The sequence below is a fragment of the Callorhinus ursinus genome, unplaced genomic scaffold (assembly GCF_003265705.2).
Source record: "Callorhinus ursinus isolate GAN/ISIS: 27379988/994484 unplaced genomic scaffold, GSC_fseal_2.0 scaffold2, whole genome shotgun sequence".
NCBI classification, from domain to species: domain Eukaryota; kingdom Metazoa; phylum Chordata; class Mammalia; order Carnivora; family Otariidae; genus Callorhinus; species Callorhinus ursinus.
The window spans coordinates 34,228,497-34,241,441 of record NW_027397064.1 but is presented as its reverse complement, the minus strand read 5'-3'; the positions used below and the strand labels follow the sequence as shown (position 1 = coordinate 34,241,441).

At 40.2% G+C, this 12,945-nt stretch overlaps 1 protein-coding gene across 10 annotated transcripts in view; it reads right to left on the bottom strand.

Annotated features, from left to right (window-relative positions):
- SATB2 (SATB homeobox 2) overlaps positions 1 to 12,945 on the bottom strand; it is a 252,709-nt gene that overhangs the window by 105,048 nt on the left and 134,716 nt on the right. For all 10 annotated transcript variants that reach the window (XM_073880632.1, XM_073880639.1, XM_073880605.1 and 7 more), the window contains 2 exons: positions 4,741 to 4,867; positions 3,435 to 3,558 (listed from right to left, as the gene is read on the bottom strand). In XM_073880632.1, coding sequence (XP_073736733.1) covers positions 3,435 to 3,558; positions 4,741 to 4,867 — 251 coding nt within the window. The remainder of the gene's footprint in view (positions 1 to 3,434; positions 3,559 to 4,740; positions 4,868 to 12,945) is intronic.

Here is a 12,945-nt window from a genome sequence, read left to right as displayed (position 1 = left end):
TTTAAGTAACAGAACTGAGCCCCATTTGATTGAAAATGCACTGAGCATCGACCACCAAATTACTGTATCCACTGTTTCTAGTTCAAAACATTTTAGGGCTGCCAAGAACACCATAAAAATAATAAAACTTTACAGTTTATAGCACTTTCTAAAACACTTTTATACTTAATTCATTAAACACATTACAGCAGTGGTTCTCAACCAAGAGTGATTTACTCCCCTCCTAGGACATTTGGCAATGTGTGGAGACATTCTGGTTGTCACAACTGGGGGGAGGGGAGATGGTGGCATGCTACTGGCATCTAGTGGGTAGAGGCCAGGGATGCTGCTACATATCCTGCAAAACACAGGGCAGCCCCCGCCTGCCAAGAGTTATTTACCCAAAAGTTAAATAGGGCTAAGCTGAGAACTCCTCCATCAGAATACCAACTTCTTGCAAGACATATATGGTGCTGAATGCTGAGGAAGTGAACATGAACAAGACATGGGCAGCCCATCAAGTGAGGAGAACTGGCAGGTGGCACTGACAACAGGCTGTGATACGCACTACGACAGGGGTGTGTGCGAGAGGCTACCCAGGGCAGAAGAAGCAACTGCTTCAACCAGGAGGTCAGGGTACTTCCCCAGCAGTGACTTTCCAGCTGGAATGTGCAAGATGACTTCATCAAGCAGAGGACAGCACTGCATGCTAGCCGGGAGAAATTGCATATGCAAAAGCAAGCAAGAGTCACCAGCATTGTATGCGGGGCTACCAAAGCCAGAGATTAACGCGGTGTGTCTCCCTGGAAGGCCAATCTCACGTGGACAGAAGGAGAATTTCACAGGTAAAGTGATTTTTATGGCATTTTAAAAATATCGAAAACCAGGTATATGGAGTAGAATATAAATTTCGCATGATTTTTTAAAATAACACAAGAAGTTCATTGTTAGACTTGCAATGCTAAGGGTACTAGTTAGGTTGCTCTCACCCTCAGGAATATTTTGGTGACATTTGAGCAATGGCAAATGTTCCAAAATAATTAACTCCATGTGTTTGGAGCACAAAGAGGATGCAGGTAAAAGGAAAAAGGCGGCTCTGGTGAGAAATCAGGCTGGACAGTATCATCTTAACAATTCTTACAGGCCATGTTACACAGTCTGCACCTCCTTCAGGCTGGGCAGGAGCAGTCACTGGAGGCTGGGAGAGGAGGAAATGGCAAGATCTTGGTGCTGGGAAAGCAAGAGACAGGAGAAAGGTTAAAGTTATGAGGCAGTTAAGTCTAAACAGGGCAAGGGCAGGAAGGAGGAAGATTTCAGATACGAAGGCAGTAGAATCCACAGGATCAAACTTGAGAGTGATGGAGAAGAAACTTTTTTAGGTTGGGCAGCCGGGGGGGGGGGCAAGTAATGAGAATAGAAAATTGGGGGAGAAAGAGGTTTTTATAGTAGGGGTAAAGGTGATCCCATTCAAACCTCAAGACAACCCTGCAAATTATATGAAATATGTATAGATACAGTCATGCCGTTTCCAGAGGAAATCAGTAAGGCTCCAGAAGTAGACGGGCTTGCCCAGCATCACACTTCCAGCAAAAAAGAAGGGAGATGGCAGCCAGGGTGCTCAGCTCCTGATCTGGGGTCTTTCCACTCATGCTGTCTCTCTAGTTATATTTTACAGTTATAACTAAACTTGATCATCATGATAGATCAGTTGTGACCAAATTTCCATCGGCTATAAGAGCCCTGGATACAATTCTGAATTGGTGATATTCAGTTAGGAGCTTGTCCACTTCCAAGCGAAGCCCATTTTGATTTCCACGTAAATTCAATAGACAATTAATTGTGACTGTGAAATTCAGGGCAAATGATTGAATTTTTTTCCCTAAACTGTTCTTTGTCAATCTCAGTATATGATCAGAATTAACTTGAAATTCTTTTTATAACTTCATAAGCAATCACATTGGAATAAATCAAAATCCTAGCAACAAGTGTTGGCGCTTAACATACTCACCTACACGGAGGTACTGAAATGGCCTGTGTGGAAGCGGTAAGCTCAAGAGCAGGAACACAACCGATGGTCGAGAGATACCAGTGTTCCTTTCTATCTAGCTACCTACTACTCAGGTGCATGCTTTCTTGAGTATTTGGAAGCAAAAATATTAATTGCATGCTTTATCTCACGGGATTTAAAGTCCAAAACATGCTCCATGACACACATAAAAAATATTCAGTTCACACCAACAATATCGTGTCTCAATATTAATAGCTGATACTATTAATGGAGCATCATTGTATGCCAGGCACCAGGCCAAGAATTTATGTGATTTATCTCATTTACTCCTTATTATATGACTTAGAACTATTACTATCCTGGTTTTACTGACAAAGAAATAGGCTCACAGAAGTGAGGTCATAGAGGCCTGTAAGCCACAACATGAATCCAGATCTAATTGATTTCAGAATGCATGTTCTTTAACCACCAGGCTTCCAGCTTCCCCCAAAGACTCTATTATCCTAGAACACAGCTCAGGGCACATCAAGTTTCTACGGTTCTTGTCACCTTCCCTTGAACTTGACAGACATGTAATTAGTCCCATTGTCTTAAATCAAGTGTAGCAACTCACCCAAGAAATGGATTTCCATTCACAGTTTTAAACAATGTCAACCTGAGTTCATGTCATAGCAGTCCTAAGCCACTGACCCTAGCCACCAAAATATTACCTCATCATTAGAAAAAGTGGGCCCCTTGCCCATGAGCACAAATGGAAAAGGCAGCCCTTTCCTACTCTGTTCCTTCCTTTGATCCTATCTACCTCTTATTTTTGTGGCTTTAGTTTCTCATCAGTTCACTAAAAATGGAGTATCGCTTTTTCTCATGATGCATTTTCACATGGCAAATCCACTACAAAATTTATACAAATGTGTATGATGTAAAGATCATCTCTCTTTGCCAGCAAAGGGAAATGCTCAATAAATAAATAAAAAATAATTAAGATGGGTCTGACATGGCTGACTCATTCCACTGACTAAGTAAAGGAATGGTCTGGAGCCTGAGACTTTGCAGGCGAGATCTGGATTAGGATTTCAACTTGCCACTGAGCCTCCTGAGTAAGCTTAGGAAGGTAAAGTGCTTCTGAGTCTTGATTTCTTGATCTATAAAATGGAGACACTGGTACCTACCTCCTGTGATATACACGAGAACTATTATGTTATTAACATGAGTTAAAGATTGCAAATGTGAAATGTTTTAATACCTGCCCATTATATCAAAGCTCTCGGTAAGTGATAACTTCTACTCCAAAACAAAGAGCACCAAACCTCCATATTTTTCCCACCTAAAGTGTAGTGTAACTATACTAAAAGACAGAAGACAGCTGTCTGAGCAGGACCACCCCTCCTATTACATAGTCCACCGGTGACTTTCTACGTTCCCCAGAACCCCACCTGGATATACTGACCTGGGAGAGAGGGCATTCTTTGGCTAATGTGCTCTGGTTCATCTCTTTGAGCAGTTCCTTTAAGGCATTGCGGACTGTGGCATGGTTCCACTGCTCCGCAGGCAAGTCTTCCAACTTCGAACAACTGGGAAACAGAGCAAGAATGAACAACACACAAACCTTAACGGAGGGCCCTGGCTGCAGAGGGTACAGATTGTGACAGTCACTCCCGGGTCCTCTGCCAGCAGGGGGAAAACTGCTAAAGCTCAGGGTCTACTGTGGGCCCTGAATGAGGGTAACGGAGAAAAACTGCTTCCCCAGGACTTGGACCGAGCCCAATTCGGCTTCTTTAAGTTTGTTTTCATACTGGCCTAAGAAAAATAGTCACTTCAGATATGAAGAATTGCTAATATTTTAAAATATGGTTTTTCCAGTTTGTTGATGAAAACGGCATGGCAATATGATTGTAAACTTCCACAATACAAGTTTAATTATTGGACATCCCTAAGGTTAAATGTAGACAAACAGTCCATCAAATTCAAAGCTTGAAGGTCCACTCTTCATTCTCCTAGAACAATTCGGAGATGTTGTTTCCCTAACCAAAAATAACTTTTAAGAGAGGACACTAAAGCCTTCCTGGACAAGGATGGGGATGTTGGGGTCCTACTAAAGAACAAATACTCTAAAATGAGAAAATTCAAAACCCTTAAAGGACAACATTTCTTAAATCCTACGACTTACAGGCACTTTCCGATACAAGATGCTGCAGAGAACTAGATGCTTTAGAGGCATAACTTGTTCTGGATACTGTACCTGAAAAAAATCATTTCCAGAACCTCTGCAGGCCACAGAGTGTGCTTCTTTAAGGTGGCCACCAGGAAGGGAAGAAAAAGATACCCAGTGCCAGCACCTTCTTGGTAAGCCTGCTACACAGGGACAGAACTCAGCCTTCAAAACAAACCTGAAAACAGCAGAAGTGCTTATTCTTCAAATAGTATATGCTAAGCATTTCAACAGAGAACCCATTAAATTAGGGGCTGTGGAAAGTTCCCCTTTAAGGGCCACAGATTTTTAATGATTTATCAAGCTTCCCCTAGGTTACCACTTCACTGCTTCTGAAAACAAAACATAAAACAGTTGGAATGTGGACTATAAAGATGCCTGGTGAAGTGTCCCTCCTTCCCTTCTCTCTCTCCCTTTTTAATTTTTTTTTCATTTCATCCATGTCTACAAATTAACAAAGACAGGACGTTCTAAGGTCGGCAGCGACTCTGACCGACGGAGCGGCTCCTCGAGTAAGGAAGGGCAGATGTTCAGAGACACCCACCTTTGTAATTGGATTTTCAACGTCACGACATGATAGACATCCTGCAGCATGTCGGCCACTGTGGCGTCGGGTGCATCTGTCACATAGCTGAGGGGCAGAGGGTTCCACCTCCCTAGCTTGATTATTCCTGCAAAGAGAAGAAAAACACAGTAAACACATTTCTGCTATTTATTAAACCTTCTCATTGTTTGTTCAGTGTTCAGAAGGTCATTCCATAGTCAACATTCAAGGCCCATTCAGAGATATTTTACAACCCGGTGCAATAACCTATTTCTTTCTGGCTGACAGCTGAGTTAACTATACAGGAAGATGGGAATGAAAGGATGGGGTTTAATCACGGACAATCAGTTCTTTTATGTTTTCCTGTTTCTTAAATTACTTAGAAAACCATACGGATACTTCCTTCCCCCAAAGTCTTGTTTCACATTCTAACTTAAGACTGATGCTAAATATACCGGACTGCTGATTTCATAGACCAAAAAAAAAAAAAAAAAAAGCAAGACTTAAGTAAATATAAGATTTGGTTTTGAATTGTACAAGAAAATTCCTGTGTGTGGGCTCAGCACACACACAGTCACATCCTGACTGTGGTGTGATCCCCAGTGCAAACAGCATTTGGAGCTGATGAAGCAGTTCTAGTTCACTTCCAGATTCGTGTTTCACCAGGCAGAGGGGTTATTTTCCAATAGCACAATGACTGACCACAGATCAGAAATAGCAGAGATGCCTTCAACTTCCTTTTTTTTTTTTTTTAATTTTATTCCTCTGCTCTTTTTAGAGTGATAATGGTACCATTTCCCTGTGGGTTTCCTGCTGCATATGGTAAACATGCACAACAATGGAGAGAGAATAAAAATCCTGGTCAAACTTGGGCAACAGAGAGCAGTGACTTTAGGAATACCCTTGTGACAAGAAGATTTGTGGGACAGCTTCAGCAAAACATGATGAAAATGCTAACTTATTCATAAGATGGACCCACCTTATCTGGTGCATAAGGGCACATGTAACGTTGATGAAGAAAAATAAAGAAAAACCCATTCAAAAACACAGTGTAACAAAAATTTTATTTGTATGCAACGAAAAACCCAACGGTCCCCAAGATGTCAGAAATTATCACACATAAGAAACAACTGTTTTAGTGAAAGAAAAGGAACAGAATCTTTTTTTGACAATACAGGTGAGTCCAACTACACTGTTCTTTCAAAATATTTTTTATCGTCAAAGAGAGAGAACACCTGTATACCCAAGTGAACTTTTAAAAGCTTCACAAAATAATGCTTTATAGCTATGGGGTAAAATTCTAATAATAGGAAATGAACTTTCTGGTCAGGGCACGTCCTGTCCAAGATGAAATAAATGAATGCGCAATGCTTGACATAATGCTTGAAAACAGGGAATAAACAGAACAAAAATATTAAAATGATGCACTGTTTCAGTATTAAGATTTAACAATCTGGTGCTGAATATGCTGCAGTATAAATAGTGCCTGGACTCAGATCCAATAAAGTAACACAGCTCTCATTCATAGTACCGTATGTCTCCAGTTCTGGCTCCTTAAGTCACATTTCACTTGCCAAGAAAAGCTGTTTTCTTGTGGGGATAGTTTTGCTAACATTCTCTCTCATGACAATGAAAAGTGCACAGCAATGCAGCATAAAGTAGCCATGAAATGAACATCGAGGGCCCACTGGACAGCCACCTGGAGAGAGGCTGGGTCTGCTGTCTTGCTTCTTTGACTCCTCCTAACCTTTGAAAATTACTAAAAAAGATAACATATAATGTGTCTAACATATTTCCTTTTTTTAAAAAAAAAAAATCACTACATAACTTTAAATTCCTTTAAAAAAATCATTATCATGATAGCCCGTTGAGTATAAATCGGCCATATTCTAAAAACATGGTATATTTCATTATAAGAGATTGGAAGGAGGGAAAAGGGAAGTCAGCAATTGCACCCTGCGCCCTATGACAGGTAAGTAGAAGCCGACTGTGTGGGTCATTTTGGTGACGAAGAATACAAAGGTAACATGAAGCCCACAACTCCTGCCAGCTGCCAGGCACAATGCTAGAGCAGGTTCCCCCATGCTGCTGTGTGTCTGTGCGTCACTGTTCTTTCCTTTTTATTGCTGAGTAGTGTCCCACTGTAGGAATAGACCACACTGCAGTCACACACAACAGAGGATCTCTGCAGGATTTAATTTATATAAAATACAAGAACAGGCAAGACTACAGGACTAATCTATGGGGACTGAGGTCAGAAAGTGGGTACCTCTAGACAGCAGGGGCAACCGACTGGGAAGAAATGTAAAGGGATTTTCTTGTTTTGGCTGCTGGTTGCATGGGCATAAAAACTGTCAAATTCATCAAATGCAACACTTAATACGCATACATTTTACTGTACATAAATTGTATCTCAATATAAAAAAGGGTATTGGGGGAGGGATCTCTGCAGGAAATGACAGACAAATCACTCTACTGGAAAACAGTAATCTCCATTTAGGTGAATTCTCTCCCCACCTTGATGAGCCGGAAGGAGACTTGTCTGGGCTGGAATGAGACACGCACAGGTGTCTTCACAACACTTAATGCCTCCACGGAGAGCAGCTGCTACAGGTTGGTTTCTACATCTTGGAAGAGAGCTGTTGACACATGCTCTTTTCAGGCAATGGGAACTGGCGTGTGCTTTTGCTTTTTCACACCATACTGAATAACCTGCATGGTCCTGGAAGTCACTTTCTTTGCTCTTCTATCTACCAGGGTCTGCAGGTGCAACATCTGCTAGGACAACTATGTCTAGAAGACTGCTCTCCTCCAGCCAGGCAGGGACATGATGTAACTCTTTTTTAAAAGCCTTTCCTCCAAACATGGTCTTTGTCTAATGCATGAACCCTCTTTGGAAATGCATCCCTTAGATACAGTCTTCCTTCCCCAACACAAAACAGACAAAAATATTACTTGGGCTAGAAGTCAAATGTTAATTGAGGAAATCAAACTGGGAAGCACTATAACACAGTGACTAAGAATGCAGGTTTCCAAGTGAAATTGCCTCTGTTCACACCCTGGCTCCTCCACCTACCATGTAACCCCAGAAAGTGACTTAATTTCTCCATACCTCAATCCTCTCTCTATACAATGGAACAGTAAAAGTACTGACCTCATTGGAATATTGTGCAGATTAAATGGAAAGCCCTTAGTACAGAGCCTGGATATAATTAATTTCAACAATTAGCTGTTTACAGCAATTATTTAGACATTTTTAATGCTTCCTTTAGAAAAGACATAGTCAACTTATGACTCAAGTTTTGTTTCTTGTTTTCTTTTATGACTTCATTATCTTTCAATCTTTACTTGGGTCATGTACCTGTAAAAGGCCCTCATTATTTTAAATCAAAAAGGAGGACTGCACATCAGTTGTCTCTCCCTCACCTCCCTCACCTCCCCACTGCCTCCTCCCCATTCATCTCTTCCATCCTTGCCCCTTGGTGCCTCCTTTCCTTCCACCTAGAAGTAGGTTCAGATCTCCCCGACTTTAAAAGTAACAAAAACACGACAACAGTCTCGTTCCCTTCAGTCTCTCATTTTTTTAAAGCTCCACCAGATGTGTACCAGAAGTGCATGTCCAATTCTCCATCGGACTTTCACCGCCTAGATATCTATGTTCAACTCTTTCCAAGAGGAAATGGAAGTTCAGAAGGGTTGCATTACCTTCAGTGGTACCACCAATGCAATAACTAAACCCAGATTCACTTCAAATACCATGCTCTGACTCTTCTTAGTAGCCTGTAAGTCACAGTGGTTCAAGTGCGAAGCAGAGAAGATTAGAAAAGAGCCTGGTTCCAACTTTGGAAGGCCCTGAATGGCCGACTCAGAAGCACACTGGGTCAGGGGTCAGGGGCGAGGCCTGGAGTGCAGCCTCCTCTGCTTGTTAGCTGTCAGACTTTGGGGGAGTTGTGTCATCTCTCCAAGTCTCTGTTTCTGTTATCTGTAAAATGGGGCTAAAAACAATGCCTACCCTTGAGGGGTGTCACGAGGCTTTAAATGAGAATGAGAATTTAGCACTAGGATTGACCCAAATGAATCTCAGTAAACATTAAGGGGGGGAAATAGATCCTGGGGAGTTTTTAGTGTAGATGTAACACCACCAAAGCAAAGTGATAGGAAGATTAACCTCCAGTGAATGCAGGTGGATTAAAAGAAGGCAACATTCTAAGGGGGAAAAACGAGCTGAGAAATCCAGACTGGCGTGTCTAAATATAACCATTAACAGCCTCTTCCCCACTTCCTCCACAGAGGGATATGCTCCCACCGAATGCTACAGTCCAGGAAGAACAGGCTATGGGCCTGCCGGGGAGATGTGACTTGCAGTGCTGGAGAAACCTCAATATTAACAGCCTAACTCTAAGTATACGAATAGAATTTTCAACCCTCACATTTTATGAGTAGGCTTTACAACTGCTATCTGAAAAGTGAAAAACTAATGATTAGATAGTACTACGTGCATGCACACACACAGCTCAAGCCCAGCCAGACACATGGTAAATGCTCAATAAATGGCAAGTCCCATTTCTTCCCTGAATACACTTCACACTCTCACTGTGAAATACTGATCCCCAACATTCACTTCTAGAAATGGTACACATTCTTCAAATTCTCCCTGAAAATAATTCCAACCCTGATCAACCCAGCCTTTTCCCTACGTAGCACTGCAGGAAATATTCTTGGTCAGTCTGTGTATCTTATAAAAAACTTACTTTATCACAATACCCCTTTATGTTACTTTAGTTTGTGAAGTGTGTGTGTGTGTGTGTGTGTGTGTGTGTGTGTGTGTGTGTGTTTCCCCCAAAGCATTAATTCAGCCTCAGGGGGACAGCAAGGCATCAGTATTTTACCTGGAAGTGAGCTGAAGAGCGCCTTTTCAAGCACATCAGTTGCTGACAACCAGGCAAGTTTTCTAGCTACTGGACCAAAAACCTTTCTTCTCAGCTCTGCTCATGTGCCAATGCTCAACCACATAAGGGGCCTCCGGAGAGCCTGGTCATGGTTTGTCCACAGTCACACATCAGACAGCGTCTTGATATTTAAACAACGTAATGTAGGAGACCAATGAGCAAACAGGTGACAGGCCCAAAAGACTGAAAAGCCGGCTACACTTGAGACTTCTCTAGAAAAAATGATCTCCCACAACAGTGCCACTTCAGACAAACACTTCCCGAATCGTCTTTCCTATTTCCAAGGAACTTATCATCTGCAAACATTTACAAAATGCCTGGTGCTGAGGACTATTACAGATGCAGTTTCAAGGTCTCTGAGTCACAGATTATGGGACTTTATTTGGGGTTTTAAATTCGTAAAAATGTTAACATGACTGAATCGAGCACAATATAAATAAAATTGTTTCTATCCAGACAAACCTGTTTGCTAAAATACAAAGGACCTATATGCACTCTTTGTGTAATGCCTTTAGACCAAATAACAAAATGCAATTGTAGGTAAATTTCTCATTACAGATGTAAAATTAGGTTGGGAATGGAGGCAATTTTTGTCTAAAATTAAAAACATGCAGTAATGGAAACCAGTTTTTTACTCTCTCAATGCAGTATTCTGCCAGAGTCAAAGAGTTGACATATCACAAAAAGAAATCTCAAGAAAGTGGTTTGTGTTCATGTTTGTTATTTCTATCAGTTTGTAAACTATCTCAAGGAAATCAAATATTATTCTCAGTAGATATGTAATTCATATCATTAGTATTATTTACCTCTATATGAAAAGAGAGAGGTGATAACACACAATATAGTTCATCAATATTTGATTCAAGTTTTTAGAAAGTCAATCACTTCTGGGGATAAAACAAAATGTGATAATACAATATAATCAATAAAATAGAAAGACTGTATTAAGCACTAATCATCCATTCATTCAACAAATTTTTCTTTTGTTTCTCTAGCACAATTCACTACGATACAAAGATAACCTTTATACACACTACCCTGTAATTATGGAGCTCGCAAATGAGTAGAGAAGCTTATTACTACTCTCTCTCTCTCTCTATATATATATATATAGTAGTGAAACCACTCTTAAAAGAAACCAAAATAACAGTACTTACCCCCTGTGCCTCAAAAATGACAAACATTTATTTCATGAAGAACTGCAACAAAATGCCTGGGAAGTACATGAGAATAATTCTCACGGTCTGCCGTGGCATATAGATATATGCTGATAAAATAGGTATATAGTGGGTGTACTACAGAATAAAGCCCACAAATCAATCTGTGAGACAGATACAGGAAGCTAGCAATATATCAGCAGTATTCTTATAATACAGCTCAATAAATAACTTTGTTTTACGCCAGGTGCATTTTAACATTGATTTTCAAAGCAAAGTGAAAACCCAGCCTGGGGAGAGGAGAAAAAAAACAAAACAAAACAAAACAAAAAAAAAAAACGAGACAAAGGCTGGGGTTTATATACCTCATAACTCCCTGCAAAAGATCTTAGCAAAGGAGTATCAATAAAAACCCCAACCTCAGAACTAAGCCTTGGGGCTTCTGGTTCACGGTATTATTTCCGCAATACACCAACTGCTGACGGGGCCCCTTGTAGAAACGGGAGAACTCATGACGTTGATTGCATCAGTTTATCCTCCTTCAGTGGCCATGTCCCTACGGGATAGCATATAATTTTCTGTTGTTCAGCTATGCTTTGTTAAAGAAATTAAAAACTGTCTGTCCCATATAATAAGAACATAGAATTATTTAGCCATAAATCAGTTCACATGAAATCACCACCCAGCAGTACATAATAACTCAGTCTGGGTTTCTAACCTAGGCCTGACTGTGGTATATCATCAAACTGTAGCAGCAGAAAGGCATAAATTGTAGTTACTATTGTTAAACCTGTGGTGGGGGTGACTTCTCAATGAGGAAAGAGAAAAGAGGCAAAACAGAGATGGTTTCTAAATATCCAGGTCTTCTTTAATGCATTGCTTTCCATTCCCCAATAAAACTCAGTAGGACTCTTCTACAGCTTCTGGTCTGATTTTATTTTGAAAGATTTATTTATTTATTTATTTATTTATTTATTTATTTATTTATTTATTTATTTTATTTCAGAGAGAGAGAGCACAAGCAAGGGGAGCAGGAGAGGGAGAAGTGGGCTCCCTGCTAAGCAAGGAGCCTGATGCAGGGCTCGATCCCAGGGCTGCAGGGCTCCATCCCAGGACCCTGGGATCATGACCTGAGCTGAAGGCAGACACTTAACCGACTGAGCCACCCAGGAGCCACTCTGCTCTTATTTTAAAGACTATATTTAAAATGTTTTGCATTGGGGTAAAAGTAAATAGAAAATGAAATAGCATTTTTCTGGCATTTTACATTATTCAGGTGCCATAATAACTTATGTGAATTAATGAAACCTCAAAACACACTTGTCTGGGAACTTACAATACACTTAATCCTATGTTTAAAACAATACAAAAGAAATCAACAGACAAAAATAAATAATTCAATGATTCAGAATAAATGTTGAAGCCATACTGTTAGATAAATTTATCTAAAAATCAATAGACACACACACACACCACACACTGCATGCTCACCTGCAACAATTCAGGTATTTTTGACAAACACAAACAAGGTGTTTTTTTTTTTATTCTTTAATGACATTAACTTTTATTCTTAAATAATACCTGTATCTTTCAGGAGATAGTATTAGCAGGAACATCACTAGCATTACAAAACTGAAATATGGGGCACCTGCCTTGCTCAGTCAGTAGAGCACGTGACTCTTGATCTTGGGGCCGTGAGTTCGAGGCCCACGTTGGGGGTAGAGTTTATTTTCAAAAAAGACTGAAATGTGAATTTCAGAGCACTTTCTGAATAAACTATAGTGAGATATAGCTGTCTACCAATCTTTTCTGGAGCTGATCATCCCCTTGTGCTACAGAAACATTCCACTTAAAAAATATATACAGTACCATTTGGTGCCTTGTAATTCTATACATGGTTTTTACATTTTGCAGCATAAAGATTTTGTCTCATGTAATAGACGCTGCTTCACATTTGGGAAACGTTATGTTATAACCCTGACTTTTATTAGATTATTTAATATAAGCACTAAGTAACTAGACTAAATTAATAAAGACCCTATTAAAAAAAACAGAGAGAGAGAACAAAATTATTCCACAAATTAAATAAAACTTTCTGA